The 25,731-nt window shown below is 37.2% G+C and overlaps 1 protein-coding gene and 1 pseudogene across 1 annotated transcript; one reads left to right on the top strand and one right to left on the bottom strand.

The window, feature by feature from the left end:
- Positions 1-12,559: 12,559 nt before the first annotated feature.
- Positions 12,560-14,292, top strand: LOC143566693 (FBD-associated F-box protein At5g22730-like; annotated as a pseudogene).
- A 495-nt stretch (positions 14,293-14,787) lies between these two features.
- Positions 14,788-17,390, bottom strand: LOC143566686 (uncharacterized). Its single transcript, XM_077053309.1, has 10 exons — positions 17,365-17,390; positions 17,120-17,302; positions 16,216-16,325; positions 16,025-16,093; positions 15,805-15,920; positions 15,691-15,745; positions 15,476-15,596; positions 15,330-15,377; positions 15,114-15,208; positions 14,788-15,025 (listed from the first exon to the last, which is right to left on the bottom strand). Exons 2-10 carry the CDS (start codon positions 17,217-17,219, stop codon positions 14,924-14,926), a joined length of 816 nt encoding a protein of 271 aa, XP_076909424.1. The 5' UTR covers positions 17,220-17,302; positions 17,365-17,390; the 3' UTR covers positions 14,788-14,923.
- Positions 17,391-25,731: the final 8,341 nt, after the last annotated feature.

Genomic DNA, 25,731 nt, shown 5'->3' on the forward strand with positions numbered 1-25,731 from the left:
TTGGGTTGGGTCCACGTCTGCATCGTTGTCTGAATCAGCACCCAATTTGTGATTGACGTAGACTGGAGTATCATATGGAGTGCTGTCCTCCATCTTGAAGCGTTTGAGAACATCATGGACATACTTCGGCTGATGAATGAACATCCTGTCTTTCTTCTGATCAACCTGTAATCCTAAAAAGAAAGTTAGTTCACCCATAGCACTCATTTCAAATCTCTTCTTCATGACGGCCTCAAACTCCTGACACATGGCGACCTTTGATGCAGCAAAGATAATGTCGTCCACGTAGACTTGCACCAGTAGGAAGTCGCTACTCTTTCTCTTGAAGAACAATGTGCTATCAATTTTACCTCTTTCAAACTCATTCTCAAGCAAGTAATCTGATAAGGTTGAATACCAGGCACGAGGTGCCTGATGTAGTCCATACAGCGCTTTACTTAGCTTGTACACGTGATCGGGAAAGTCAAGGTCAGGAAAACCCGGAGGTTGCTCAACATACACAACCTCATCGACTTTACCGTTTAGGAACGCACTCTTCACATCCAACTGAAAGACCTTCATCTCCTTATGAGCAGCAAATGCCAAAAACAAACGAATGGCTTCCAATCTTGCTACAGGAGCAAACACCTCATTGTAATCAATCCCCTCTTGTTGATTAAAGCCTTTAACAACCAGTCTCGCCTTATTCCTGATAACAATCCCTTTCTCATCTCTCTTACATTTGAAGACCCATTTCGTGCCAATCGCATGCACATTTCTTGGTTTTGCAACCAAATTCCATACTTCCATTTTCTTAAACTGAGCTAACTCTTCTTGCATGGCTTCGACCCACGAGCTGTCCTTAAGAGCCATTTGATAGTTCTTTGGTTCAATCTGGCTGATAAAGCAGGTGTACAAGCACTCGTTGATTATGCCTGATTCTTTAATGCTTGTGTAAACACAGGTGTGCTCATTCAAGCTTTGTCTTGTTTGTACACCAGCGGACAGATCACCTATCACATTCTCCAAAGGATGATCTTTGTGAATTCTCGTAGTCGGAACCGAACTGACATTCAGATTATCTTCCAAGTTCGAAGATAGCTCATCAATGGGTGATTGATGTTGAGAGTGAAACGGATTGATGAATTCCTCTTCAGTAGAGGCAGCAGGGGTATTGATAGCATTTGACGAGGAAGGCTGACATTCATCATACTGTGGTCGTTGCACCAAAGTGTCTTCCTCATCGCATATCATCTTCGTAGCAATTCTTTCCTCAACTTCTGCAAAATCCAGATAAGGTATGTTAAAAGATTTAAAAAGTCTATCATAGTCGAAAACACCAGCGGGTCCCGAGCTTGGTTTTGGTGATTTGTAACTTGTGATATCAGTGTTACACACCACCTCAACCTTGCTGTTCGATGTATTAAAGACCCGTCTGTTGGGAGTTCCAACAACGTTTCCGACTAAGATTCCTTCGTCGGCTACTTCACCAAATTTAGAATTGGTCTTTAATATCGAACATGGGGACCCGAATGGTTCAAGACCACTCAAGTTTGGCTTTCTCCCATGCATAAGTTCATAATAGGTTTTATTTAATCTTTTGACAGTTAACACTCTATTAAGGATATAACAGGCTGTTGCAACAGCTTCAGCCCAGAACACCACGGGAAGTTTCGAATCAGCTAGCATAGTTCTGGCTCCTTCAATTAAGGTTCTGTTCTTCCTCTCAGCCACTCCATTTTGTTGCGGTGTATACGGTGCGCTGTATTGGTGTTCTATCCCCTTCTGTAAGCAGAAAATCTCCATCTCATAGTTCTTGAACTCAGTTCCATTGTCACTCCTGATGAATTTAACCCGTTTCCTCATGATATTCTCAACCTTGGTAATCAAATTCTTTACCATCTGCACTGTTTCATCCTTTGACTTCAGGAAATATACCCAGGAATATCGAGAGAAATCATCAGTGATCACCAAGCAATACGATGTTCCTCCTAGACTTCTTACATTCACGGGACCGAAGAGATCCATGTGAAGTAATTCTAGGGTACTGACAATTGAATTGACCTTCTTGGTGTGATGGGATTTCTTGTGTTGCTTTCCCTTTTTGCATGATAAACATTTGTCTTCAAAGTTGAAATTCTTCAAGGGAACACCAAGCACAAGCCCATTTTTGACAAGGTAGTTCATTTTCCGAAGATGAATGTGCCCCATTCTCCTATGCCACAACTCGGACTCCGATTCAGTTGCTTTTGACAGAAGACACGATTCTTCTGTGGCCATCTCTGTCGATCTCATATCCATGTTATACGTATTCTTCACTCTTGGAGCCTTCATAACAATCCAATCCTCCGGTATCTTAAAACCAGGATACAACACAAGCGCTTCATTCTTTGTAAAATGTACGGTGTAGTCTTTGTCACAAATCTGCGAAACACTCAGCAGATTGTGCTTCAGTTCTTCAACAAAGTTTACTTTCTCCAAAGTCATCTTTCCATTCGACACCGTCCCTATTCCTGTAATCCTTCCACCGCTCTCTCCTGCGAAACTCACCCTTCCTCCTTGAACAAGTTTCAAGTCGTGTAACAATTTCTTGTTACCCGTCATGTGCCGGGAACAGCCGCTATCCACAACCCATTGATTGTTGGCAGCCCTGTTCAACTGTTCCTGCACGATTAAAGCAGATGATTAAAATCTGGGGACCCAAGACCGATTGGTCTTGGGTCGATACATTCCGTACCTTGGCTGTCCAAAGTTAGTATCATAATAATTTCTGTGAGTCCTAACAGGATACCTTCTTGTGAATTGTCTATGAGGCCATCCAAACCTTCGTGAATTAAAAGAATTATTACTTAAGGTTTGGTTGTTAGCAGTGTAAAACTGAGATCTATTTTTTTGAAAACCTGAATTAGTCCATTTTCTGAAAGTTGATGGGTTTTCATTTTTACCATTATATTGATTACCGTTAGTTCTTTTCTCAGATTTTGAAGTCCTCACACCTCTGAATTTCTGCTTCAGAGGGCAATCAGCAACAAGGTGTCCTATTTGATTACATCTAAAACAACTCCTGTGTCCAACATTCTTATCAAAAGTTGTCTTAGATGTTGAGGCTGTATTACTGCCCATTTGTCTCACATATAGTGGGACATACGGGTTTAGTGGAGACTTCTTTTCAGGTGTTTTATTTTTCTCTCCACTTCTTGGTAACACTTCCTCTTGTTTTGTCTCACACGACTCAGAGGACTTGTCTGAGTTAGATGAGACAGGACTCGGAGCAGAAATCTTAACACTTGCAACAGGCTTACTAACTTCTGATTCTTTAGTAGTAACTTGAACTGGAACTGTCTGACCATAGTCAACATCAACAGATTTCTGATTACTAGGGTCATAAGTGTAATTATGATCGAAAGGTGGTGGAACTTCATGATAACCAATTCCTCCCCTTTTTGGGGAACCTTGATCACTAACGAGGTGATCAAGTATAGCGGAGGAATTTCTGAATTGCTCCAGTTTCCTGTTAAGTTCCACCACTTTTACCTGGTGATCAGCTATCTGTTTTTCCCTTTCAGCTATTAGTTTGGTTTTCTCTTCTAGAACCTCATAGCTAAGATCAATCACTTGAATTTTTTCAGCAAGCTTTGCTTTAAGACTTTTAATATCTTTCTCGCTAGCTTTAATTTTTACTTTGTAACTATTTTCTCTAGCTTTAGGGTTTTAAATTGCGCATCCAAACTAACAAACTGATCAGTTATAGTTGTCAGTTGTTCAGACAGATGTTCACACTTAGTACAAGGGAGTTCGGTACTTACCTCGGAGAGCTGGTCTGCCACATCTGCCATGTAAGCTTCATTTTCACCAGTTCCCTTCTTCTCACTATCTGCAGTTTCGATGTTTGCCAAATTGGCCTGTTCAAATACTTCTTCAACATGCAGATTCCAGTTGTACTCCTCATTCTGTCTGGAAATCATGGCTCTATAGTCATTACCACTACCACTTTGCTGTGTAGATCTGTTTTGACTGCGTTCTACATGTTCATTTTTGCACTCTTTTGCAAAGTGGCCATTCTGCTGACAGTTGTAACAGCGTACCTTCGACTTATCAAACCCTGGCCTCTCTCCGACAAACTTCCTGCCAGTCTTCTTCATGAACCTCTTCACCCTTCTGACAATCATAGCCATCTGCCACTGCAGATCCATCTCCTCCAGATCATCAGCATCGATCTGATCATAGTCTTCATCCAAAATTGCAGGATCAACAATCTTTCCCTGAATGTAGTTCTCATACGAAGCAATAAAAGATGCATAGAGAGCAAACTGCTGTTCAGCAGATTTAACACTCATGGGCATCTTCGAGTAGTTGTTGTTTGACACACTTGGGGAAAAACTACTCTTGGTCGCTTGAGGTTGAGAAGCATTTGATCCTCCAGCTACAAAGCACACATCACCGTTCATGTTGAGAGATACATGTCCTTCATGTGTTGAGCTAGCGCCTGACTCTCCCTTAGAGTAATAAGCAGATGATTCAGTTTTCGAACTTGATCCAGAGTTAACCTTTGCACCATACATACCCGGATCTTGAACCTGATCGGTAGGTGTCTCCTTTCGTACCATGTTCAGTTCAAACGTTCTTAGCTTGTTAACTGCTGTCTCCAGGTCATAGTCAGCAAAGTCTTTATCTTCTCTCATCAACACAGTATACATCTCCCATTTCGGTGGGAGAGCATCAAGAAGCTTTTCAACTATCTCATCTTCTTTGTAAGCAATTGAATAGTTGCTGAGTTCAGTCATCAGATGATAATATCTAGTGATGATATCATCAAGTGATTCATTTTTCAGATACTTGAAGACCGAGAATTGGGTTTTTAGAAGTTTAATTTTCGAGGCACGAATTCCCACATTGCCCTCAAACCGGTTCTCAAGTGCTTCCCAAAGCTCTCTAGCAGTTTTATACTTTCGGAAGGTGTGAAGTATCTCTTGTGGAAGAGCCATTGTAATTGCTGCATGAGCTTTGCTTTCTGCCTCATACATTTTCTTCTCCTCTTCTTCCATCTCTTTGTATTTCTTGATCTGATCACGACCCTCATACTCAGCAGTAGGTGGAATGTAACCATCTTGTATGCACACCCACATCTTGGCATCTTGATACTTGACATATTGTTCAAAACGATCTTTCCACGCTACATAATCAGTTTTCTTAAGCATCTTAGGTGTCTTTGTAGCCGAACCCGCTTCTACTTCCATCTTTACCAGTTCAGTAATGTTTATCGAAGACACCTTTCTCAAAACTCAAAGAAATCCGAAAATCAAAAATTTTATTTTCAAACAACTCTGTTGGCGAAGTTGTGAATAACTTCGCTTAAAACTTAACTTCGCGTGAATTTGTAACTTCGCTCACTTTCTTAAATTCGCCGGATTGGCGAACTTGAGAATAACTTCGCTTAAGTTGAGCGAACTTGGGAGGTAGGCGAAGTTGTGGGTAACTTCGCTTGAGGTAAGCGAACTTGAAGAGGTAGGCGAAGTTGTGGATAACTTCGCTTAACCTTATATCTTCACCGAAACCCTACTAACAGTGACGGCAACTTCGCCTGATGAACACGAACTTTCTGCAGATTAGATTTCTGGGTTTTTCGAGGTTTGTGAAGGTGTTATGGGTTGTTTAAGCTTGTAGGAGGAGAGTATAGCACAAAAGCTCAGAAAACTCGTCCCGCGAATAGTCGAACGGAACGATTTCTATACACGCGTGATAATCCCGAACCACACAATCGAGCAAAAGCTCTGATACCAATTGTAGGTTCCTAGCCGGATCTACACGAGATATCGCGTTCTACGTAGGTGCGGAATCCCTACGTAAGACGTTACGAGTATAGAAAACAATACGAGCTAACACACGATACGATAACCAAACACACGTTGTATTCCAACCGTAAACACGTGATACAATGACCACTGAATACAAAACTCTATGACTCGAATACACGAATAAACTCTTAATCTATTAACTGCTAATCAATAAGCCGTAACAAACAGCTTATATAGACACGACAACTTCGCCTGGTATGTTCAGGCGAAGTTGTCCCTAACTTCGCTTGTCTAACAAGTTCGCCCATATAAGCGAACTTGTTAGTAACTTCGCTTACATACTAAACTCAAATCTAACTAACACGATTATAGACACTCGACACTGAACTACTGACATCATGCACCAACAGTTTCCGTCTTTAGCGTACCGGAAACTGTTAAATCAGACAAAAATTACTCAAATCATCCGAATTATTTTCGGATGATTTATTTTCACTTGTTTAACTCATTTATATGAAAATAGTTCATTTTTAGGGTTTTTATACACCAGTCAGCTCGCTTAAGCGAACTTCACCGGTTTACGCGTTTTAACTTTAAAAGTTTGATAATTAGCACAAATAATTATCCGTTTAATCTCAGATCTTGAAATTTTGCAAAAATCACTTTTTGACAGTGGGGAATTTTATAAAAATATTTCCAGAATTAATTTCTATATTTAAAATTTATTTATCAATTTTTAAACACCATTTAAACACTAAATATGTCGTAAATACCAAACGATCTTAGAAAAATCCCAAATTTTTCCTGGATGTCCCCTGCCATCCACATAGTCCCCTGTAATTTTTCCAGAACCAAAATCCCCTTTTACATGCCATTTTCACTAAAACCGAGCTAGAAAACCCTAGAACTCGTTTAACCGAAAATCCTACTTAGACTTCTCCAACAGACCTCAAATTTTGTGTGTGACTTATAAATAATATAAAAAGCTTATCTGAAATTTTTCAGAATTTTTCATGATATTTAACTATTTTTCACCAGTTTTGGCCAAAACCAAGCATTAAATTCACCAAATATTCATTCTTTATCCAAAAATTACCAAAAATTCACAGAACTCTTATTTTCATGTGTTTAACACCTCTGTAAAATTTCATGACCTAACTCCAAACGATCAACAATCTGTCCAAAAACTCCAAAACCGAACATAACCGAATATACCTTTCGTTTTCCGCCACTACAAGCTACAAACTCGTCTTTCCGCCTTATCTACCACTAAACATGGAACCTACAACCAACATACCACAATACCAAGCAAGTTACACTCACGATCAAGCCTCTTACACTATAGTTTCGGTTATGATTCAAAAACAAAGATTTAAACCGTAAAAATTCGTTTTTGGTCCGTTTAACTCCTTTCTTGGACCAAGATCCCTTGTATAACCCGTATACATCACTTGATCATGCAAGAATCGGTTTTCATCTTTGAAACCTCATTTTCTTGCAAATAAACTCAAAAAACGGAGATGGAAACGTGATTAACTCGATTCTCTACCTTGTTTTCTTGCTCCAAAATATCGGTTTTGGATTATATGTGAAGAGGAGATGAAGGTTTGTTGATATGTTTGTTGTAAAAAAAGAAAATGAAGTGAGTTTGTGGGGGTGGTGGTCCGATCGGCTTCTTGGAGGGGTGGGGTGGGACCCACTTCTCCATTCCTAGCCACACAATTGGATTCCCGTAATTCGGATAATGTTTTGGATAATCTGGTTCAGTTCGTTTTTCGGTTAAATGTTTAATTCGGCTTAAAACGAGGCTAAAACGGTCGTTTTTCGGCTTAAAAATGAAATTTATATAAAACCGATTTAAAATCTTTAAAAACTTAAACCATGACATTTATTAACTTAAAACATCATATCATTAATTATCGCGCATCTTTTTCGGCTTGATCGATCATCTCTTGCTCGGTTTGGTATTAAAGGTTTCTTTTAATGTACCGACGTACCATTAAATCGAAATTCTTTTTCTGTGCTTTAATTCACTTATCCCGAAGCTTTAATACTTCGTAAACATCACTAAATATCATATATCTCGTCTATAATTAAACCCTCGATTCGTTCGGGTTTCAATAACTATCGATCGATTAATCGCATATTCAATACGATGAATTATATATTCACGTACAATCAATACAGTGAACCATGTATTCTCGTATAATTACTATGGTAACTCATGTCCCGACATTAAATATGACGTAACTATTGTCTACCGGTTAGGGTATACCGGGTTTCGTCGGAATCGTTACACTTCTTCACCACCTTGCCTTGGTCAATTTGTTACATTTCCGAATAAGCTTGTCTCCTATCTTCTTCTTTTTCTTCTCATCCATCGATATCTTCTTCCTAAGGTCATCAGTCTCATGGAAGGCTCGGTCCAGGTACTCTTCTTGTGATTGTGGGATCTCATTTGGGTATCCGTACCTTGGAGGTGGGTCGCGGTAACCCATCATCACTACGTCATAATGGTTCTTCGGGTCCGGATACGGAGATGCAGTCACATCAGAGGGATAATTAAAGAATGTTTCGGCTGCTTCGTTTTGCTCGCGGATTTCCTTCGCCTGTTCCTCAAATGTCGGAATAACGACTTGGTATGGCGGGAAACTTGGTGGAGACTTGTTCCTTAAACTTTGAAGATATTGGACATACGGGTCCACAGATCCATACTTTTGATTCTGGTGAAAGAACGGTTGCACACATCCTTGGCTTGAAGGGCAATCACAATCGGACAGTTCTTCCATTGGGGTTGGTTCTTTTTCGGGTTCTTATTCAGGTTCCTCTTCTTCCTCACGGTCTTCTTCTTCCTCAGGGTCCTCTTCCTCTATTGAGTTTGTAACCTTATGCACCATTGAGGGAACATGGAAATTCTCGTTCGGCATCATCACTCTCATTTTGGGCTTATGGGACGATCCTTCATTGTTGTTGGGACGAGAATCAATAGAAGAAGTTCCAGTGTGCCATCTTCGTTGGTCAGAATGGCATTGCATCCAGTCAGATGAGTCGGACATGGGTTCCTCTTTCACTTGCTTATTGGCGAGGAATGCATATGATGGATGAGGATTTGGCGGTACATATGTTGGGACCTCGGATGGGTAGTACGACGGAATCTTTGATGGTTGATATGTGGGAATCTCCGATGAGTGGTACATTGGAATGCTTGAAGGATGGTAGCTGGAGTGTCTTGGGGGATCTTTTCTTTGCACAGTTGGACTATCAGGTAAGTTGATTGGACAATGTTCGGTTCCGGGAAAATATATTGGCTTGGTTCGATCAATCTCTATGTCTTGGTTAAAGAACGCCTCATAGTAATCTTCACTCATGTTATCCCTTGGGAGTGGTTCGGCGATTCCAGCCTTCTTGGCTCTTCGCACATAGCTCTTCATCATCTTGTTGAAAGACATCTAATATGTTGGGTGGTTTAGAGTGAGGAGGGAAAAAAAGGTTACCAGCCTATCTTATCCCTATTCAAGCAATCAAATAATGAAAAATATTTTTCTTATACTTGGATCGAAGCTTAGGTATTATCTTTTAATACCTAATTCGCTAAGATCGAGGGCTCTGATACTAACATGTCACACCCTCATATTAGGCCTGGGTGTATGATCAACAGTTGGTACCACATTTGTAAATAATCAGAGTTACGATTCAATGAGGAAGACTTATAAAACATGTGGATTTAAAATGTAATATTTACATTATATAAAACGACGGGATTATAAAATACCCGTTATAATTTTTAACAAAAGAATTACTTGTTTAATTACAATCCACCATTTATATATATTTAAGTTTTATACAAAAAGATCCGAGCCATCGGATATCTTGAGCACTTCGTTCTTCAAGTTCTAATTTTGGTCACATGCAAAATGTTAAGAAAATACGTCAGCAACGAATGTTGGTGAATATGTTGACGCTAAAAATATTTTCTTTTACTTTGTTACCCCTCGAGGTTTACGCAAGTCTCGGCCCATCGTGGCTTAGGAATAACAAAGTTATAATACAATTTGCAAACTCAAGTCTCTACCTAAATACCCCATCAAACACCGCATTGTTCGACTTAGTTAAGTACCATTCGTATACACATGGTCGTGCTCCCCGTAGGAAAGCGTAATACGACCAGGTGTGGTGCGATGCGCACACCGCATAATACCACATATGTAAGGATCCAGACAAACGTACACGACAGCCTGAGGGATAGGCTTTTACTTTTGTTTATAAATGTTTTAGAGACACGTAGTCCCATGTAAACCTTTTTCATATAACACTTTTGACTCATTTTTAAAACAAGTTGTAAAGTTTGGATTCACCTTTTGATTTGGATCGGCTTCAAACACCGTCCCATGGGTCTTTTCCGTTGCTATCTCGCAACTGTAGTACGAGTATAACCCTTTGTTAGTCGGATATACAATCCGACTTAAGACCTTTAGTCTTTTATAATCTTTACCTCGATTATTTTACTTTAAAACCTTTAGTTAAAAAGTATCATTTCTTTCTTTTATAAGATAACCTATAGTTAATCTTATTTTATTTAAACTCTATGTTTCTTCTTCTTTAAGAAACGTATACTTTTTTTTCTTTATTATTTATTTAAGAATAGTTATTATTACTTAAATAATATTCTATAACAAAGTATCATATAATATAATCACATTGATTGATATATATATATATATACATATATATATATATATATATATTCATAATTCTATCTTTTCTTTTGTTTGCTATATCATCTTTTATTTTATCGAGGTATCGTGTATAACCTCGACTTAGGGTTTTAAGCCTTAATAATATTTTATCATTTTCGACATTTCGCCTACCTTCGTTGGCTTTATCAAACCCTAATCAAACAAGCAGCACCGCAACGCCGCTTCGTTTCCCAAGACTCGTTGATCACTACTCACCTTAGCACGCTTATCGAGACATCACCACTTCACGTACATACTTCGAGATGATCATCAGGATGTCACAATAATAGCACCTTCTTGCTTGGAATGTCGTCGGTAGGTGGCACGATTGACGAGGTAATGGGCACGAAAATCGAGGAATCGGGGCACGAACTTCGAGGTGGATCGAGAGTATGGTTCTTGGGGTTTAGATAGATGTTAGAGAGAGAGTTGTATGTGTGATTTGAGGTGTGAGGAGTATGAACCCGTGGCTTGTTATTCATAGGCAAACCAGGAGGCTCATCGCGATACGCGATGGCTTCCTTGGTCATCCGTCGCGTATCGCGACTTAGCTCATCCTAGTCACCCCTTAGACCTGCCACGTGGCATGCATTGTGCTACGTGTTGACACGTGGCAACACATGGGGATCGATCTGCCACGTGGTGACACGTGGCAACACATAGTGCCACTGGTTGCCACGTGACACACGTGTCATATTTTGTCAGAAGGGTCATCGCGATACGCGATGACCTTGACCCTAAGGCCGTCGCGTATCGCGATCAGCCAAAGTTTTCATTTTTAACCTTGAGTTTGGAATTTGGCAGATTTGGTCCCTTGACTTTGGAAACTTGACATTTTCAACTCGAAATTTTCGTGATGTTACACTCATCCAATTTCTAAACTCTAATCACAACTTACAGTATGAAATCTCAAAAGTCAAAAACCAAAATTGAAATAGAACGTCACTGAATATTAAAAATCTTCAAATTGATCAAAAATTGATGATTTAATCAATTGAATTGATGTGTAAGAGGCTTTAGAATCATCAATCGATTATGGGATTGCAGAAATAACGCACTCAATCGAGCTCTTATTAGGGTTCAAAATATTATGTTTAAACATTATGAAACAAAACTGAATACCTTTAAACGTTCTGACAAAAAAGAACATCTTTAAACGTTCTAATACATTCAAAGAAGATCTGGGTGTTCAAAAAAATGAACATTTTAAACATTCTAATACGTTCTAAGAAGTTCAGGTTGTTTAAAAAAGTTTAGAAGTTCTGATAAAGTTTAGAACTTCTAAGAAGTTCTGGGTGTTCAGAACTTCTAAAGCTAACAAAAAAAAATTTAAACACCTATAAACATGAAAGTGAACACTGAAATCACTTCATATAATCTCATAATCATCAAACAATCGTCAATCGACCGTTAATTTGATCATTGATTCAATCATATGAACAAAATATCGAGCGTCTGCAACTGGGTTTCTGCAAAACTCAAAATTGATTAATTGAAACTTCAAATTGATGATTAATTGGACCAATTTCAAAGTTTAATTGATCAATTAGTTCAACAATTTCAATTTCAATTGGGCAATTTTATCAACTGACATGTGAGCAACGATTGATGGTTGTGTCGGAAGAAGATGGTGGTCACGAAGGTGGATGGCGGACGGAATCGTTGAACGGCGATGGTGAAGGTGGACGGAATCGACGGGAGAAGAGGTTGACGGAGGCCGGCTTGCGTAATTGTGATTTTAGGATTAGAATGGTTATTGAAGATGGACGTTCCAGAATGTCACGTACCTATTGTATGATAAAGAATTTTTGTATTCTATCTTTTATCTATATTTATTTATATTTAGTGAATATTATAATTTTGCATTTGGACCTTATGAAGAAGATCTTATCTCCAAATACAAGTATGTGATCTCCTATTTGGAGATAAGATCTCTTCTAAATACATTATTATAATATTCACCAAATAAAAAATCCCTATATCGAGTTTGAATTTTGTTGCTTTTTACTCTACTTATTATTATCATCACCAAATTATTAACAGAAAAGCATGGAGAAGAAGAAATCCAAGCGAGGCAAAAACAGTGTGGATTTGATGAGTAACCTGCCTGATCCTATTCTACACTTGATCCTCTCACGTCTTCCAGCTACCGAAGAAGCGGCTCGAACCAGCATTCTATCAACAAGATGGAGGTACTTGTGGACTTCACTTCCATCTATAGACTTAGATTGTACTCGAGCCTCTACAAATTTTAATACCAACACATTCAAAGACTTCGTGTCTTCGGTTTTGGAAAACCAAACTCTAGATTTGGAGAGTGTTCGTTTATGCTTCGCAAATTACTATAAAAATTCGACGGTACAGCGATGGATTCAGGCTGCGTTTATTCGAAAAGTCAAACAGCTAGACTTGCTGTTTTCCCCTAGGCCGGCTGATCATGATCATGTTAAGCTTTTCGAGCCTCCCTACAATCTGGTAAAATATGATGCATTGGAGGTATTAAAGTTGTTCTTGTATACAAGGCCTCTAGTGTTTCCTTTTGTCGCTGGCGGTTTCCCTGCACTAAGAGTTCTTGAACTCAACAGTGTTTATTTAATGGGTGGATGTCATCCGATTCAACAGTTTCGCGATACCTGCCCGTTGCTAGAGGATTTGACTTTGGTTGACTGCTTTTCATTCTCATTTGCTAAATTTCGTATTTCATGCCCGAATCTCAAGAATCTCAGAATTCGTAATCAGAAAATGGATATTAAAGAGCGTTACGCTCATGGTGTACTCTATTATAGCCATTACATGGACGGCATGCTGTGTAGGTGCCTAAAGATTTGCTGTCCAAAACTGGTGTTTTTGGAGTATGTAGGCCAGACGGTGTATAAATTTAAATGTAAAAACCTGGACTCCTTGAAGAAAGCTGTGATTTACCCGAATGCCAAGGGAAACAAGAGAAAATTATTTGAAAGATATGGCGACAGCTTATGTCAGTTGTTTGCAGGAGTTTCTCATGTCGAATCTTTGTACCTCAGCCTTTCTTTCATTCAGGTTTGTAGACATGAATAGAAGACTATATGCAAATCAAGACTAGAACATTAGTTGCAGGCTACAAAAAGACTAAGTTTTGAACTTGAGCGTGCTATATTATATTGCAGTACCCGCGCTGTGATACCAAACCTGAGTTTAGCTTATTCCTCATGTTTGACTTATATACTGTTTAATTGAAGTGTTAGATTATTAATTAATGAATAAATATGGGAATCTTGTTGTCTCATAGGGCATTAATGCTGCGCATGGGGATTTCCCGGGATCTCTTGGCAATCTAAAGAGATTAGAGATATCCACAACAATTGACGAATACGCCCTGAACGTAGTCACTCAGATCCTCAGATGTTGTCCCAGTCTGGACTCTTTCTATTTGATTATTGAAGAGGTGCATGCCATTCTTCTTGATCCTAAATATTGATATTGTTTTGTGCATTTTAAATCACTTTACATTATATTTTTGTGTTTAATAATCTAGGAAATTATTGGGCTGGAAGTATGGGACTTAGATGAAGTTTTGGCTCGTCATTTGAAACGGGTTGAGTTTCTTGAGTTTGATGGAGAAAAGCGGAAGCTGGACATGGCTCATTTTTTTACTGGGACACGGAAATGAGTTGGAGGAAATGGTTTTCAGTTGGCGTGACAAAGTCAAATACCATGAAAAGTCAACCATGATTATGAAGAAATTGCTGAAGTTTGACAAGGCTTCTTCGAGTGTCAAACTGAGTACGCTTTTTAAAGACTGATGATACTTCGTATTCTATAAACCATAAGTAATTTTATAAAGATGAATCACGAAAAGAATTGTAGCACTATGCTTACGTTTTGGTGAGTAAACCGATTCAGATCATTTCTAAATTTGCTGGTTTCAAAATTTGTATAAATGACTCTGTTCTGTTTATGATGATGTGATGTTGATGCTAATGACCTGTTTTGAAGCATCATGGCTCATGTTCACAAGGTGTATTTATGTATCTATGATTCACTACAAGTCCAACTGGAATCGTGGGACACAAGTCACACAATCTTGAAACAAATCATAAGACTGATATTTTAAGTAATATATATATATCATACTATTTTTATTATGGGATACCTATATCTATTGGTCTCAAAATGTGGAACAATTGATGGCATATAATTTTATAAGATCAAGCCACACCCACGCCTAGATGAACAAATTTAGCGCATTCATCATTATATACGTCATTAAGACAATGAAACCACACCCACAACTAGATGAAATTACCGTTTCTTCTTTTGCTTTCTTCTACAGAAAAATCAAACCAAATCAAGCAGTAGGTAGTAGTAAAACATTTTATCCGTGGTAAATAGTGAAATCTCTTTTGTAGCTAAAAATGTGGTCAGATCAAACACCTACCGACTAAGTAGATTGTAGGATGGTAACTCTTCAAGTCGTGTTATGTCTTCTTGCAAAAGCTCTCTTTCAAGCTGGCGACGTGTCGACTTCATCACCGCCTGCAATTCCAATACCAAAACACATTAAAAAACACAGTTGGATATTTTTATTTCTAATCACTGCAGGCAAGAGAAAGAAAACACGTACATTAAAATCCATGTAAGAAGCATGCATGGCGAGCCACTGGTGATCCATTAGCTTGAATGTTATGCAGTAAAGAAGGTCAAATGCTGATTCATTTTCTGTCATGCAAATTGAAGAAAATAAACATTATTGACATTATTAATAACTGTAGACACATAAAATAAAAATAAACACAAAATAATCAGACAGAGCAGTTTACAGTTACATATACTGATATACCTGAAAGCAACTTCAAGAAGGTTGCTCCCACAAAACTTTGTGGTTTTACTGCACAATGAATGGGCACATTATTAGTCCACAAAAACAGTTTACTCCAAAATCTATCGCTTATAGAGCACAACTTAATTCATACAAATCTATCAAACCTGCTTCAAGATCCAACATCTGAATAAGCATGAATGTAATGTTCACTCCAGCTACAGCAAAAGGATATTCCCACATGGCCCGTACACCTTCCTGCTTTCTAAGAAGATCTTGGAATGATTTCTGCATAAGATGAAGTAAATTAAACCAAAATTATATTCAAAAACAAAACATATTTATGCAAATATAATTGTAACAAGTGAGAGAGAGAGAGTACACGGAAATTCCGGGCAAAATACAATAAGTTCTCCAATGATACAAACCCTCCACCCCTGTCACAAATTTGAAGTCTTAAAGAATAAAGATTAATATTAAAGAAGACGTAACTTACCGAAAATCAGTTGAGGGATCTTTCCCTTGCCAGCCCATTTCCTTCCATTGTTCAGAAATTAAATCACGGAGTTCCTCTTCAGGATATGCAGCCTTCCATAACGCCCTCAATGCTTCCTAAAACACCAATAAAATTGCCAAAAATGGCAAGATCAGTCCCTCTTTTCTAGACGTCAACCCATACAAACATCAAGAATCTGTAATTTTTCTATAAAATGTACCTGATGTTCTGGAATCGAACCATCATAGGCTATATCTAAGCGACTTTGCAGCCTCTGTAAGCAATGTTCCTGGCAATGCCATATTTAAATACAGAAAATCAGATCATTATTAAGCCTACACAAATAACATTTTCACTCATAACTCATCCGTTCAAAATCAGATTATTATGCATACAATCTTAACGACTTACTTGAGCAGGAGTCAAATCAAACGATGGGCGAGAGTCACCTTCTCTTCCCTGAACACAAACACACGAGAGGCCTCTTCCAAGCCATGCTGCTGAGCCTGCAACAGCCTCAGCTACACATAAATAAAAAAAACATTTGTCAAAATAACACAAATTTCATAAATCTCACAGAAGTTAGGGTTAATTGAGAAACTGAAGAGACCAATTGCAAAAACAAATAAAAAAATTTCGGACAAAAACCGCAAAAACAGCCAAACCTCAGAGACGATTTTGGTAGTAATACTTTATAACTCTATATTTTATAAAAATGATTAAATGTCAGTGATTATTTTTTTAACTTGGAGTGAGAGTATTTTGTTCATTCGTTCTAACTTCACGAAAAATAACTAATGGTCATTCGTTTATAAGTATCACAGAAGTTAGGCTTTATGGCTACACGACGGCACACATTTTCGATTATCAATATAAGTTTCAAGTAATTATAACTTTATTACATCAATAAAGGTAGAGGTGGGCAAATAAACCGGTTAACCCCAAAATCAAACCGAAACCGGACCGGTTTGAAACCGATTATGTAGAAACCGGTTTGGAACCGATTGAAACCGTAGGTTCCGAACCAGTTTCTAATTTTCTATACCAAAACCAGTTAACCAAGCCGAAACCGGGCGTAACCTGGTCAAGAAAGCGGTTTCAAGCCGAACCGAAACCAATCATAAACCGGTTTTGACTTTTGTTGACCAAAACGAAACCGGTTTGTGCACTTCAAAATAAAGGTACTAAATTAATCATATCCATTTCAATGAAACTAAAATCAATTATCCAAAATTCAATTGAAACATATCTAACTCATGGCAGAGGAACATAATAATATATTTACAATATAATAATAATAATAATAATAATATACCTGAAGTAGTATTACAAGTGTTGTTATTTCTATCAAGACTATGTGAAATCCTTCTAACAGCAACGAATGATCCACCACCACCACCGCCTCTATCCTCCATTAATACCGTTAACAAACACTTAATACGCAGATACACTAATTGACCTTAATTTCCACCATTAAAGACTTCAATTGAAACAAAACCTAATCAAGAAACAATTAGAATTGGTAAACAGAATGTGAATCAGATTATTAATAAACGTTACCGTGTGATTTGATTTAATTGTGAATGCGGGAGTTAGGGTTTAATTCTCAACTGGATCTGAAATGAAATGAAATGAATAATAAGCAGCTTATTGTTTAAGGATTATATGTATATGTATGTATGTATATATATGATATATGATTCAAATGAATATATACATACAGGAAAGGAGAATTTGGAGGTACTGTTTCTCTCACTACTTTCTCTTTTCTTTTCTTTCTATATATATCTTCTTATTTATTTATTATTATAACTCATTAAATATGTAACGAGGAAACGCTTTAGTAAAATAAACGACAAGATTTTAAAACCAATCAAAAGGTGACATGTGTAAAGGATCTGTCGTCTGTTTCGACCGTATTTTTAACTTAATTCACATCTTATAAAACAGTCTATCAAGACGGTTTTTATGTTTTTTGTCTGGTCGGTTCATATTTTACTATTTCTAAGTTCATCTTCTTCATCTTCATCTTCTTCATCTTCATCAAAAAAAGCTTCAATCTTTACCAAAAACCCACCATGAAAACACCTTAAAAAACTCACCTTTCACCAGCTTCCGCTCTAGCATCTCCGCCATTAACGACGGCGCCGATAACGAACAAGACGACCAGCCCGGCTGAACCGGCGCCGGAGCCGCCACATCTGTATCAAATTTAGATACACTAGTAACATTAGCCCTGGTGGTGGATGCATTGACCTTTGACTGACCGTCGGCTGATTTGACCGGCGGTGGCGTCGGCGGCTTCTTTTTCCTTGACTGGCGCCGGATGAAATCTTTACTTGATACCCATGTTTCCTTTGATACTTCCATTGATAACTTTGGCTCATACATCATTAATAATAAATATTCCGGCAGCCCTTGATCACTCTCCTTTGACTCAGATCTCTCTGCTAAGCCTTGGACTTCTTGTTCTATGTTCTCTGTTTCATCAGTTTCTTGATCTTGATCCAATATTTCATTTTCATCAAATAATGGGTGAAAGGTGAGTTCTTTGGGGTGTTTCCATGGTGGGTTTTTGGTAAAGATTGAAGCTTTTTTGATGAGGATGAAGATGAAGAAGATAAAGTTAGAAATAATAAAATATGAACCGACCAGACAACAAACATAAAAAAAACGTCTGGACAGACTTTTTTAAAAAGTGATTTAATTAAAAAATATGGTCAGAACATACGAGATTTTTAAAAATCTCGTCTGCTGTGTCAGATCTTTTACACATGTCACCTTTTGATTGGTTTTAAAATCCCGTCGTTTATTTTACCAAAGCGTCTCCTCAGTACATATATGATGGGTTAGTTTGGGAACTTGGACCCGTTTAGGATCATTTTTTTTCTCTCTCTCTTGTTTTGGATCATATTGAGAATTTTCCCTTTATTTAATGGTAGAGTATCCACTTTACTAGTGAGAGGTAAGAGGTTTAAACCTTAGTATCACCAATTTATATGAGAGATATAAATGATGACCCTGACTTGTGAGGGTTCAAGTCATGATCTCACCCGGTTTTACCGGCTTCTCGTTGTCGTGCAGTTTGGCGGGCGTGGGGGTCGGGTTTATCCTGGGAATCCTTCAATAGGTGGACCGCTAGGGGCTCCATCCGTCCGGACTCGTGGCCGGTTCGGGCTATCTTTAGCCGATAGGGGCAACGTACGGAGTATCCAGCGTTACTTAGCTGGCCGTTCCAAATTTTTTTTTTTGGACCCATTTAGGATCATTTTTTTTCTCTCTCTCTTGTTTTGGATCATATTGAGAATTTTCCCTTAATGGTAGAGTATCCACTTTACTAGTGAGAGGTAAGAGGTTTAAACCTTAGTATCACCAATTTATATGAGAGATATAAATGATGACCCTGACTTGTGAGGGTTCAAGTCATGATCTCACCCGGTTTTACCGGCTTCTCGTTGTCGTGCCGTTTGGCGGGCGTGGGGGTTGGGTTTATCCGGGGAATCCTTCAATAGGTGGACCGCTAGGGGCTTCATCCGTCCGGACTCGTGGCCGGTTCGGGCTATCTTTAGCCGATAGGGGCAACGTACGGAGTATCCGGCGTTACTTAGCTGGCCGTTCCAAATTTTTTTTTCTTTTTTATTTTATTGTTACTTGTACATGTTTCTTTGTTCGTTTGTTGGTGGCCATCTCGTCTGTTAGGTTAGGAACGAGTATTGTATTGTATTGCCCCTCTACATATCAATATCTATATCCAAATAATATATTTATATATAGGGCGAAGGTTTTGAGGTAAAGGAGTGAGTGTATATGATAATAATTGTATTAATAACAATATATTATTTGATTTTTAGTGGATGTATTTTCTTCATATACTACGGCTATGTCATATGAGATTTTAAAAATATGACAAATTTGGATGGGATCGGGACGTTGGTGATTTTAAGGGAAAGAAATAATTAATTTTCTTAGAAAATTAGGTAAAGGATATGAAGGAAATCTACCATAAATCAAGCAGCTATCGGGAGGGACATCTTAGGCGGTAAAATTGAGCGGTGCCGTTCAGTTAATACATGCGAGTTTATGAATCAATTTAATTTTCTTTTCTGTTGCTGTGATACGAACGAGCAATAGTAAAAAGGCTATCACCTTAAGGATTCAGATGATTGTTTGGGCTGGTTCTTTTGAGGGGGGTTTATAAATTGCACGGATCCAAACGTGAGTGATTGATTCTTTTAAAACTAGCTCATGTAGTCATGTAACCAATCTCATCGTTAGCATTTTCACCATTCTAATGGAAACTCTTAATTTTATGTTTTGTCATTTTAAAAGATATAAAAACAGTTATGTGTCATTGTATTCTCACACCTTGCGTTTCTAGTTAGAAAATAATAATTCTTTTGCATAATCAACCTTGATTATAGTGTTAAATAAACGAGGTTTATAACAAAATTTTCACAGGATCACATGTGACGTAGATATTTGAGTGACAAACAAATTATTTTTAAAAGGTTAATCAAAATTATGTTATCACTTGAAAATGACCTAATATTTTGATGAGAATATATTCATCAGAATACTATATAAAGTAAGTTTTAATATGAGGTATTAAACTAAAGAAAAAATATCCGGGGGGGGGGGGGGGTCAAACGTATGTATCTTCTGCCAGTATGTCATAAATAACTTAATTGGCTCCAATAACTCAGGTAAATAAATAGCCATTATTGTAACAACAAAAACAGTTGATATACTAATAAAGTTTATGTAACAACTATCCCTTTAAGGTAGTTAAGTTTATAAAACGTACAATAATGAATCATATAAGTTGTAAGTGATACCAAGTTTATATAAAACAAAACATTATTACTATGTTCAATCATCCAGTACATTCGTTATTTATATATCCGAAACGGGATAATAAATGTAAGAATTTAAACGGGTTGATTCAACTGACCTATTACGTCATTTTAATCGATAACCATTTTTTCTTAACCATTATCAAATCTCCAAATCATAAGATATAAAAACTATGTCACATGGGGTGTGTTGGAGAATTAGGAGCTTTGGATGATGATGAAGGGTATTCATGACCAAACATACTAAAAAACTTTTTTTCTTCCCAACTTTGTACTTAGCTTTTGTGGGTAACCATGCCTTTTGATAAAAGAAATTTGCATGGCCTACAATACAAGCATGGGTGTCAAAAACAATGCCCAAAGTCATTTAGGATGCCTTCCTTTTCACTTTTGCTCATACAAGGGACCATTTTTTCATGTGTGCTTTAAAGTTAAGCCTCTTCATCCACTTACATGCATGTGGTAATGTAGGATGAGCTAGCTATAATCCACTCATTTCAAAAGATATTATATACACTTACTATTAATTAGACAACATAAACACCTGTAAATGAAAATATGTAAGTGAAAAGAAGGAACAAGACTGTTAAAAAAAATCTAACTTTATACACATAATGTATTTCATAATGAGATCTCAAGAAATGATACATCATTACAAATTAATAACATCATCATACATAATTAATCATGTACAGGATTACTTTGATACATTAGTTTGCCATTGAATCCTGGGCAAAGTAGTTGAGGTTAGACACCATATATCAATAAATCGACTATAAATTCTTGGGGTTCAAGTCTCATCTTTGATTAAATAGAGGTTCCAGGTTATGCTAGAGGGTTTTCTCACATATGGCAGAGTTTTCTCTTGAGGGTGTCTTCGGGTCGGGACTAATGCCCAATCTTTCCTTTGGGGATGTACCTGCCTAGCACCTCATGGTTCCGTATTCGGGGAATGAAAACGATCAAGTGCGTCAGTGCCCAATCAAGTGCCCCGTCATTTATTCAAATTGTCGTTTAAAATAAAAAAAAATGTTGGATACGATATTGTTAGAGATTAATTTGCTCCTAATCCTAGATTAGTAGTGGCTATAAGTCTATAACCGACATAAAATTATGGGATTGGATTAGTGACGCCATTATGAGTGGTTATAAAATCATTGAGATTAAAATCCACTCATGAAGCCTTAAGCATTCTCCACCTATGGAATGGTAATTTTATGTGATCTATGATACATGGCACACGAATCCATATTATTCTTGGTACTTGATTGAACATTTTTATCACTTCATTGCTAAGATTAAGAGCTTTATTTTATATTAATTTTATACACAATATAAAATTTATGATTTAGGCTAACAATGTCTAATAAGTAGAAGTCAAACCAACTTCATTCAAAAAAAAAAAAAAGCAACATATGATGTCACGTATACGTTTCAGTTTCATAATATACATTATACTAAACACTTAGAAAGATTCTTGAAATACTTCGCAGCGGAGATGCTACATCATTAATTAGTCTTCTAAAGAAGAACTAAGAAAGAGGTTTGGCATCTATGCTACCATAAGATCTTATGGTAACATATGCTCAAATTGGAAGCTAGATGATGGTATGAGTAATTCTATAAAGTGTGTAGTTGAAATTATCATCCCTATGTTACAATAGTTAACTAACACAAAAGTTTACAAGTAAATTGTTATTCCTATAATTATACAAATAAAACTTTTGTAAATACATAAGATTGTAGACTATGGCATCCTATAAAACTTTATTTTGTTACCTACAAATAATCAACCTTTTGTAATTGGTGGATCCTTAATTTTGAGTTATGGTTGAATTCCCAAGCATTTTGGGTCAAAATTACTTGATGAAAGTGGTTTTGGGTTAACTATATACAAAGGTAACTTTAATGTTTCCTTCGAGCACAACATATATCACATTGGTAAAACTTTATAGTATTATTATATATAATATAATAAAGTAATTATGTTATTAATAGCTTCTAAAGTCATTATAATACATCATTATTCACCACTAAAAAAATTACCCATGTTGGACATTTAGCGTTGGAATTCATCCACTAATGGTTTCTAAGACCATGTGTAGTCATAAAGCTCCACTACCAGGGGTTATGCGCCACGTGGCGCCCAGTCAGAATTATGGTTTTGTACAAAAACAGACTGTAGTAATAACTCTCCACCCCCAGGCATTACGCGCCACATGGCGCCCAGTCATTATTAATTTTATTTGTTTTTTTAAAGACTAAATCATTTAAATAAATTAACATAAAATTAAAAATTACATTAAACTTCCAAATAAAAAATACATTAAACTAAATTTAAAAAAAATACATCAAATTAAAATAAAAAAACATAAATAATACTAATAAAACTAAAACTCATTTATATTTTTCTAAAATTTTCGCTCGTCGAGCGGCTTTTAGAGATTGGACTATCGGGTCGTCTTCGGATAGCTCGTTTGATAAAATCTCGATGTCTTTGTCCATCTCATTCCTTCAAAGTAGGTCGACGGCGTCCAAATTTACTTGAAGTCGTTGGGTTCCAAGTTGGTGTAAATCTTGGAGTTGAGAGTTCATTAATTGGAATTGGTTTTCCAATTCGGGATTAGAACCCGTTGCCGACGACTAACCAGCCCCTTTCCCCTTTCCTTTGCCTTTGGTTCTTCTACCCCCTGGCCGAGGCATGTCGGTAGTATTCACGGGGTCATTATCGCTTAAGTTGAAGTTTCGAGTGTCGGAACGGGGCGTGTCTGGATCAACCGAAGACGATGTTTTAGACTTTTTTTTACTCGGGCCACCGTCGGCTTCGGCTTCGGCATCCAACACCAAGCCCCATTTTGGGTGAAACCTCAATAGGTCTTTCCAAATGCCAAAGTAGTTGAAGGTCCCGTCGACCTTATGTTGAAACTCAACCAACGCGTTATCCATGACTTCCGCGTCCGAGACACCGCTACTCCTAGTTCGATTCATCCGAGAGAAAACTGTATGGAAAGCCATGCATTTGGTGTTTATGTCGCCCCATTTCGACAGTAACGAATCTTTTTCTCGACGCGAGTCCCTGCCAAGTTTGTGAAACCTCTCTATAATTTTGTGCCAAAATATTCCCGTTTTTTGATAGTTCGCTAAAAAAATAAAAACATTACAATTTTAATGTTTGTTATAAGAAATTTAAAAAAATATATATGCATTTTAAAAACCTACCGCATTTGGCATCTTCCGATATCCGGCACCAAGCACGAGCACATAGTACGCACTCGTCGGGACTCCACTGGATCACCGTCTTTCAAACCCGAGATTCGCCGGCGGGCTTCTTTGCGTGTTTTTTCGAACGTCCGCGTTGGCTCGAACCGCCTACGGTCTCCGGGACGGGTTGTGTCTCCGGCACGAACTCGACCTCGGGTTGGGTCTCCGGGGCAGGTTGGGAACCCGAACCGGCAAAAATGTTCGCCGTCGGGTTTTGGAAACCGGGCACCGCATTTGGCATACCGTTTTGTAGATATGCAATGTACGCGACCATTTGCGGGTCATACATTTGCAAGACGGGTACGGTTGGCGTCGAGGCGATAGATTGGTTCGGTTGTGGATTTTGGTTGGGTTGACGGGCATATTGACCGAAACCGAGAATACTTTGGTTGTTGTTTGGAAACATGATGGTAGAAATATTAGTGTAAAAGATATAAATATTTGTGTAAATTGGTATAGATTGGTAGGAATGTGTTAAAAAATATGAGTTTGGTTTGTTTATATAGTATATATATAATTAATATAATTTTTTTTTTAAAAAAGCCCAACGGCTCCAAGACCAACGGTTTTTTTTGAATCTGCGTGTCATTCTCCGCGTTTTAGATACAACGCACAAAAAAAATCAACATAACGCTGGGGGAGGGGGGGGGGGCGGTGTATCCCCGCGTTTTCTCCAAAACATTGGCCACTACACCTGGTCTAACGATCATCAACCAAACCTAAAAAATATTTAAATAGTAATTTAAATGTTATAGTTGGTAACCATTGGTAATTACCAATAGATTACCAATGAATCTGTTGACCAGAGTCAAGCTGGCACAAGGACGTCACCTTTTACCATTATCAAACAAACATTTAACAACGGATTGCCGATGGTACCATTTATCGTGAATTTGATTACTCATTGCCATAATTCTAACAGTTATTTCCCATCTGTAATAAACATTATGAATAAATATGATTCCGGTAATACTCATTTATTTAGTGATTTGTTATCTATTAACTGGGTTTCAGTATACACAAAGTAAAGTAATCGTTTAAGTGCAGGAAAAACGATTAGAAAAATCACTAAACACAATTAGTATTTCAATATCGTAAGCTTGTTCAAGGTCAATAAACATTGTATGCAAACAAGATATGTGTTCATGTTCGTTTGTTTAATTAATCAAACATAAATGAATTATCATAAACGAACATATATGAACAAAGATACGTTAGTTTACGAAATATGATATGTGTTAATGTTCACTCGTTTTGAATGAAAAAAATGTGCTCATATTCTCTGTTTAACTAAATGAACAAAACATATTTTTTTTTCATGTATGTTTATTTAATAAATGAATGAAATAAACGAATTTATAGGTTAACGATTCATTGAATATTTGATTTGTCTGCAAACCTATGATCAATAAAATTTATTAAATTATCATGATAAATTTAAGATATCTTATGAAATTTCAAGGACATCTCAACAATTTTTCTTTTTTGAATTATTATGGATTAAGATTTCTCAATGAATTTATTCAATTATATGAAACGTAGGATCCAAAAAATGAAAAGAATGATTGGAAAACATATAGGGCATTCTATTATTGAGCTAAAAACAAAGTTGTTCCTCTTTTTATGAAACAAGCACGTCCGACTACAAAAGTGATTGGGGTTGGCCGATTCATTAATAAAATTCAAGATTACATTTTAAATAATTATGCTCCAATTTTCTTAGTATTTTATAAATGGTAAATAATAATTTTTAGCCCAAAAAATTACAAATTTTGTCCTCTCGAATATACGTTATTATGGATTGGGTCATTTT

This window comes from Bidens hawaiensis, unplaced genomic scaffold, assembly GCF_021521415.1.
Source record: "Bidens hawaiensis isolate Kalapana, Puna unplaced genomic scaffold, B.hawaiensis_p1.1 tig00023037_1, whole genome shotgun sequence".
NCBI classification, from domain to species: Eukaryota; Viridiplantae; Streptophyta; class Magnoliopsida; order Asterales; family Asteraceae; genus Bidens; species Bidens hawaiensis.

Excerpts from the sequence above, each read along its gene's own strand:
- LOC143566686 (XM_077053309.1), bottom strand. The coding sequence starts at position 17,219 with ATGGAGGATAGAGGCGGTGGTGGTGGTGGATCATTCGTTGCTGTTAGA. Across the intron at positions 15,746-15,804 it reads GATCCCTCAACTGATTTTCG|GGGTGGAGGGTTTGTATCAT; the intron begins GTAAGTTACGTC and ends AATTTGTGACAG. Across the intron at positions 15,026-15,113 it reads CTTCTTACATGGATTTTAAT|GCGGTGATGAAGTCGACACG; the intron begins GTACGTGTTTTC and ends TTGGAATTGCAG.